The following is a 7,572-nucleotide window of genomic DNA, read 5'->3' on the forward strand; positions in this document are numbered from 1 at the left end:
TCAGGGGTCGGGAACCTATGGCTCGCGAGCCATATATGGCTCTTTTGGTGACAGCATATGGCTCCCAGAAATTCGCTAAGTAAAAAAAAAAAAAATTTTTTACTTGTGATATTTCTTAATAATACTGTGTCATTTAAAAGTAAACAGAAATTCGTTTTGAAGATACAGATAATAGTATCTGTAGCTGAAGATAGCGAGCAGAGCTGGCGAGGGAACACAAGTGGACAGAAATTAAAAATCTTCAACCTGAAGACCAGCTGATTCTTAAAACTTGGAACGAGCTTCCTGTGACATACCACACAATGCAGCGTGAGTATTGCCGTATTGACCATGTTTGGCTCTACATATGCATGTGGGCAGTCATTCTCGCATATGAGGAACATTAAGACCAACCTACGCTCACGTTTAACTGATGGAAGCCTCAACGCCTGCATGAAGCTCAACCTCACCACGTATGAACCAGATTACAAGGCCATCAGCAAAACCATGCAGCACCAGAAGTCGCATTAAAAGTAAGACATATTTAATTTATTATACGTTAAAAATACTATATGGCTCTCAATGAAATATATTTAGAAATATTTGGCTTTTATGGCTCTCCCAGTCAAAAAGGTTCCTGACCCCTGGTTTAGATGAATGTAGTGGAGTAAAAAGTTGTACATGTCCTTCAAAATGCTAAATCAAAATACTCTCAAGTAAAGTACCCTACACCTCACAACTACTTGAGTTAAAGTAGATTCAGTTACTTTCCACCTATGTAATTTATCCATGGTGGGGAGATATTCCATGGCATTGAATAGCTTAGTATAATCTAGAAGAAGAATCTAGAAGAAATGTACAGTATGTAACATGTATTTTCATTACATACTATGTGAATATACAAATCGGCACATTTCGCATACAAGTTGCATAATATATTTAAATGTTTCATACTAAATATATAGAACATATGGTCCACATAATATATTCAATAAATACTCCATATGGACACATAAAGCCTTATTGGGCTGGCTTTATGACATGACAAAAAGACAACAAACTGTTTTTATACTACAGTATACAAGATGTTTTAACATAATGTAACATCTATGAATCTACATTGAAAATAATTTAATATATATACAATACATATATATATCTTTTTTCATTGGAGGTTACAATAACACAGACATACACACACGTACAGGCCAGTACTCAAGTTCAAGTTTCAAGTTTAGTTTTATTTGTCACATATAAGGTACAGGTACATTAAAGTGAAATGCTTGGTTCTGTATGAGCCCCCTGAGAACGTGCTTCAAAAAGTTAAAAGAATAAAGTCCAAACACTATACAAAATATACAATATACAAAATATACAATATGCAATCATACAAACTAAAGTAGCAGTTGGTGCCTAAGAAACGAGTTAAACTGGACGGAGCCCACAGAGAGGTGGCCGGACTGTGCAGTGCGGCGTCATCTTGCCATCTACTAATTGCCATTAACTAATTCCCAGGATGTTACTGTCGCAGAAGTTACTGTATATAAACAAATCTCAAGAAGCACATAGTCATTCGTCATGTCAGCGTTGTCTCCACATCACAGTTGCATTGAGTTGCATGTGATCTGTGCGTTTCCCTATTGCTTTAGTGCTTTTTATCAGTTACCTCTTTAGAAATCAAATCACAGACACTGATCCCCGTACTCCTCTGAGGTAAGTATATTATTATTATTATTATTATTATTATTATTAGTAGTAGTAGTAGTAGTAGTAGCAGTAGTAGTAGCAGTAGTAGTAGCAGTAGTAGTAGTAGTAGTAGTAGTAGTAGTAGTAGTAGTAGTAGTAGTAGTAGTAGTAGTAGTAGTAGTAGTAGTAGTAGTAACAGTAGTAGTAGTAGTAGTAATAGTAGTAGTAGTAGTAGTAGTAGTAGTAGTAGTAGTAGTAGTAGTAGTAGTAGTAGTAGTAGTAGTAGTAGTAGTAGTAGTAGTAGTAGTAGTAGTAGTAGTAGTATTATTGAAGTGTATTAAAAAGAAAAAGAAGTTCAACAAAAGTTGCCTCTCCTAAATTCATAGCTGATTAACTTAAATGACATCAAGTAACTAAAGTGTTACAACATATTGTTAATCATGTTTGTTCCATATCTATTGTATACAATTTGGAGTTTCAGCCATAGGCTTAGGCCATTCAAAGTCGGTTTGTATAGAGGGCTTCCAGCTGTGACGTTCTTGGAGGACCATCCACTCTAACGCCATTTGGAGCACAATTAGATCTTTATGAAACCTTCTGTTTTATTATTAAACGGAAAAAAGATAAGAAGGATCAAATCTGAAGCAGTTAGGAGTCACATTATACCAATGCGAGAATGTCGTAACTGGCAATCCTCTCAGTACCAGCCTGGATGTAGTGGCTAATATACAGTATGTTGGACATAATTGCATGACATCTTCTTGTTTTAGGCTTTAGAGGCGAGCGGCGCTGCAGCCTCTGTGTTGTTCCCACAAGGACATGAGTGTCTTTACTTTGTCACATATGTGTGTAATCTTTCTCTTTTGCATGTTTTGACTTGCAGAGCGACCAGACCAGGTGTGTGGAAGCACGGATGGTTTCCATTTTTATTTTACATGCTCCAGAACTTAAACTTAGAAGATACGATAAGATAATCCTTTATTGATCCCCTTGGAGAAATACATGCATATACATACCAATTATTCGCTTGTTCTATTCTCCATCCATCTAAGATAAGATAAGATAAGATAAGATAAGATAAGATTCACTTTATTGTCATTACACAGTACAAGACAGTGCAACGAGATTGTGTACGTCTAACCAGGATGTGACAATCAACAATCAGTTGCAATTATAAAACACATATAAATAAAACTGTACAGTAAAGTGCATCTATCATCCATAGCAACACCATATGGGGGATGGGGGATCCCCTTTGAACTGCCCACCTGAGGTTTCTCTCCCTTTTTTTCCTACTGCTAGGTTTCAGGGAGATTTTATGGTGATTTTAGTTCTGGATCTATTGTGATGTTTCTTCTTGATCTGTGAAACCCATGAGGGTAATTCGTTGTGATTTCAAGCTGTACACATTTGATTTGATTAAATCATTAATGGAAAAAATGACACATTGTCACTTTAAGGCGATGTGATAAACCTGTGAGGTTATTGGACGTATATGACCTCCGAGGATAACTGATCCATGTTGCTATTTCTGACCTTTTATCGATTAAAATACAAGTGAATTCAACGTGTGTTTGTTTTCATCGCAGGTGATAATATATATCTACTGTGATAGAACACGAGGGAGCTTTTTTCACATTGCCAGAAACATTCTGGAATTGAGCAATTATGCTTATTGTACTATAAGTAAAGTAGTATACTTTATAAGTACTATACTGTACTCCATCATTCCATTTAAAACCCACCTCAAAACCCACCTGTTTAGGCAGGCGTATGTCTGATTTAATTTTTTGTCTGATTTTATATATTTTTTATTTTTATATTTTAATGGATTGTGATTATGAATTTAACTGTTTTAAAATTGTTGTACGGCGACCTTGAGTGCCTTGAAAGGCGCCTTATAAATAGAATGCATTATTATTATTATAACCACAAAACATTTTATATAACTGTGCGTAACTCACTTTAGCTTTAAATCCGGCTTCGAATAGACAAGAATATAGGAAAACATTTTCTCCTTTCCTTTTCGTTTTGTGCTTGTCAGATTTGGGAGAGCCCACCACCACCGGACACATGAACGTCTCGTCTGGCAGCCGGAATGTGACGGTGAACTATCGCGACCACATGACCGCCGCCGTGACCAAGAACGTGATCATCGTGGCTCTCTTCATCTCCATCAACTACTTCAACAGCACACTGGTCCACACCTTCAACAAACACCAGGTCTGACACCCACCTTAATGCCAAGGGGTGAAGGCAGAGGGGGAGGAGGGGAGTCAGATCATGTATATTCAAGTTCAAGTTCAAGTTTTTTATTTGTCAAATACATAACAATACAGAGTAGGGATGTCCGATATTATCGGCCTACCGATATTATCGGCCGATATTGGCATACAAATGTGATATCGGAAAATATCGGTATCGGTTTTCAAAAAAGAAAAAAATATATATATATATATTTTGTTTTTTACATTTATTTAACCTTTATTTACCCAGGCAAGCAAGTAAGAACAAATTATTATTTTATTTATTGTCAAAGTATGCATAATGTTGTGTTAATTACATGACAAGAGATATGTAATGTTAATTACCTGAAATGATTCAGTTTTTTGGGGGGGGGGGGAACCCTGCATATATCGGTATCGGTTGATATAGGTATCGGAAATTAAGAGTTGGACAATATCGGTATATCGGTATCGGTACAAAAGCCAATATCGAGCATCCCTAATACAGAGTAATGAAATGTTTGTGTTTCGAGCTCAGACTCAACAGTGCACAATTAAGAAACAACAATGAATACAAGAATGGTAAATATAAGTAGTAGTAGTAAGATCAAATACAATTTAATATAAGATGAGATAAAATAAAATAAAAATAAAATAGTAAATAATTTACAGAAAGGTAGTGTGACAAACCAGGCCTCTCTCCTTTTGTCCAGACCTGCAGTTGTTGTTGCAAAGCCGTAACTCGTCAAAATGTTCGACCAAATGGTTGTCTATCCGTCCCCTTAACCATAACTTTAACCTTCACCTTAGTCCTGCTACACATTGAAAATGTCCTTCCAGGTTTTGGGGTCTCAACACATTACACTTTATACTTTATTTAATCATATCCCCAACACAGTTAGGACAGCCGAAACCCGACCAATCTTTTGCCGTCGACTAAAAACAAACATCTTCAATCAATATCTGAAATGAAAAAATCCAAATAAAAAAAAGAAACACTAACCTTCTTACTGTCTTGCACTCTATCATGCACTCCTCCTACTATACTAATATGTCTTCACTACTGTGCAGTTAACACTGAAGCGACCAAGTTTCAACACTGTTTGATGAACATTGTTACTCAGCTGTAAGAGTTGTGCCCTTCCTGCTGACTTTGGATAAAAGCGTCAGCTAAATGACTAAATGTAAATGTAAATGTGAATGTCAACACTACCTTTCTGTTTCTGCCTTATCTTCTTACCCCTTACTCGACCCTCTCCCTCTGGAAGAAACTCACATGTTATTACATAAGCAAATCCTGAAGATACTTTGATTTCCTATCATAACTTGACACTATTAAATGTGTTATATTTTATCAAAAAAAGTATATATAATTTTTTTTCCTATTTTTATTTTTGGACATCCCATCTGGTATAATCAAACTATTTGCTCTACGTGTAATCTTTGTTGGCAGGAGTGCTAGAAATGAAACCTTGACGGATTATAACATAATCCTGATGAATGAGACCACATTTTCCACAAAATGTTTATTTTGATGTTGGGAACAATGTTGTGTTGTTCCTTTTTTTGTAAGTATACAACAGCTCTTGGATCTTTGCATTTGACTTAACGTGCCTTAGATCAACACATGAGGGCAACGGCATGGTCTGCACATAGCAACATCTGTTATAATGTTGTCGAATTTACGAGAACAAAATACAACAGAATACAGTCAAAAATAGAACTCCTACTTCGTTTAATTTGCATATCACCCATCTTTAACCAATCAGCACATGGCGATACCGTTTCAACTTACTATGGAGGAAAAATATTTTACTATAATAGCTGACTGGTCACTAGTCAATCTAGCTAATCCAAGTTAGGATGATCCTGCAATATCCATGAACCTAACTGTACTGTAGTCCAGATCCTAGATGAATACAATCCGCTGTAAAAAAAAAAAAAAAAAAATTCCAAATTCCATTGTCGCGTCAAGTATTCCTTTATTAATCCCCTCTGGGAAATGCAGATGTTATGCAAGATATCATTTAGCGCAGTGGTTCTCAAACTACGGGTCGCGACCCAATTGATTTTTGTCATGTTCTGGCAACATATATGCTGGCTAAATATGCCTTGTTTTATAAACGTGTATTGATAACATAGTGCTGTAATAAAAACGTCTAATAAATATGCATGATCTAGTTCAACAACGTGTGCTTTTATTTTCCACGTTGAAATTGCGCAATACATTAAGTGTGGGGGGGTCCCCAAAAAAAATTCTAAACAAAATGGGGTCACGGCATGAAAAAGTTTGAGAATCCCTGATTTAGCGGTTAAGATGTTTTTGTAGCCCCCGCTCTGTAAACCATCACCGCGGTACATCCTGGTTCATTCAGCTGACGGTGAACAACACTCTGCACCACCACCTTTAATTCTACTCTCTTCCACCCGGTAGATCTTCAGAATGAACCCTCGCTACATCCTCTTCATCCACCTGGTGGTCAACGACATGATCCAGCTGACGACCTCCGTCACCCTGTTCCTCGCCAGCTACACCTTCTTCACCATCAACGTCTGCGTCTGTTGCCTGCTGCTCATGCTCGTCATCTTCACCACCATCAACACGCCGCTGAACCTGGCCTCCATGGCGGTCGAGTGCTACATCGCCATCTGCCTGCCGCTGCGACACGCTCAGCTGTGCACGGTCAGGAGGACCTACGTGCTGATCGGTCTGATCTGGGCGGTGAGCATCGTCTCCCTCCTGCCGGACTTCTTCATCTTCCTCGCCACGGAACCCCGGGAGTTCTTCTTTGCCCGAGTCTTCTGCCTCCGCGACAGAGTGTTCCGGAGCCCGTACAGCCGCAGGAAGAGGGACGCCACTCAGATACTGTTCCTGACCCTGGTGTGGCTCACGCTCTTCTACACGTACTTGAGGATCCTGTTCACGGCCAAGGCGGCTAACGCGGACGCCAAGAAGGCCAGGAACACTGTCCTCCTCCACGGCTTCCAGCTGCTGCTGTGCATGCTGGGCTACGTGGCCCATCTTCTGAAACAAGCCCTGTTGTATTTTTTCCCCACAAAGTATTCAGACTCACTCTTTGCTTGTTACATCATCATTCAAATCCTCCCGCGGTTGATCAGCCCCATCGTCTATGGCCTTCGAGACCAGACTTTCAGGAGGTACTTGAGGAAGTACGTGTCGTGTGGAATTAACACCCATCCGCAGACGGCCCTGGAAAAAGCCTTCGTAAAATAATGATAATGCCCTGGTTGTGTGTTTGTTGTGGTGTTGTACGTTTTTTTTTGCTGCTCTGGGATTAATAAAGAATGAATAAAAACAAAACTATTTTGCGATGAAGCTTGGGACATGCTAAATACATTTCAACGTAAATAACAAGTTGTCCACGGGGCGGGCTACATCGTGGGCTTTAGCTCATGTTGTAATTAAATCAAAATCAAATCAAATAGTATTTGTATAGCCCGAAATCACAACAAATTTCCCCCGATCAAGAAGAAACATCACAATGGATCTAAAAACACCATCAAATCCACAATTTTGCAACATCCCCAGACTTTTCCCAATGAAGATAAGGAACAATTCAATTCAACAATTCAGGGAGAATTCAAAGGGGTTCCCCCCCCATCAGGGTGTCGGTGATATGGTGTTGCTATGGATGTGATGTTCCTCCTTTGTCTGCTGTAA

The 7,572-nt window shown here is 38.6% G+C and overlaps 1 protein-coding gene across 1 annotated transcript; it reads left to right on the top strand.

Annotated features, from left to right (window-relative positions):
- Nucleotides 1–3,810: 3,810 nt before the first annotated feature.
- Nucleotides 3,811–7,125, top strand: LOC311229873 (odorant receptor 131-2-like; the record flags this gene model as incomplete). Its single annotated transcript, XM_084315944.1, has 2 exons — nucleotides 3,811–3,888; nucleotides 6,325–7,125. Exon 2 carries the CDS (start codon nucleotides 6,334–6,336, stop codon nucleotides 7,123–7,125), a length of 792 nt encoding a protein of 263 aa, XP_084172070.1. The 5' UTR covers nucleotides 3,811–3,888; nucleotides 6,325–6,333.
- Between the last annotated feature and the right edge of the window lie 447 nt (nucleotides 7,126–7,572).

Source organism: Notolepis coatsorum, assembly GCF_963971535.1.
Source record: "Notolepis coatsorum genome assembly, chromosome: 6".
In the NCBI taxonomy this organism is placed as follows: Eukaryota; Metazoa; Chordata; class Actinopteri; order Aulopiformes; family Paralepididae; genus Notolepis; species Notolepis coatsorum.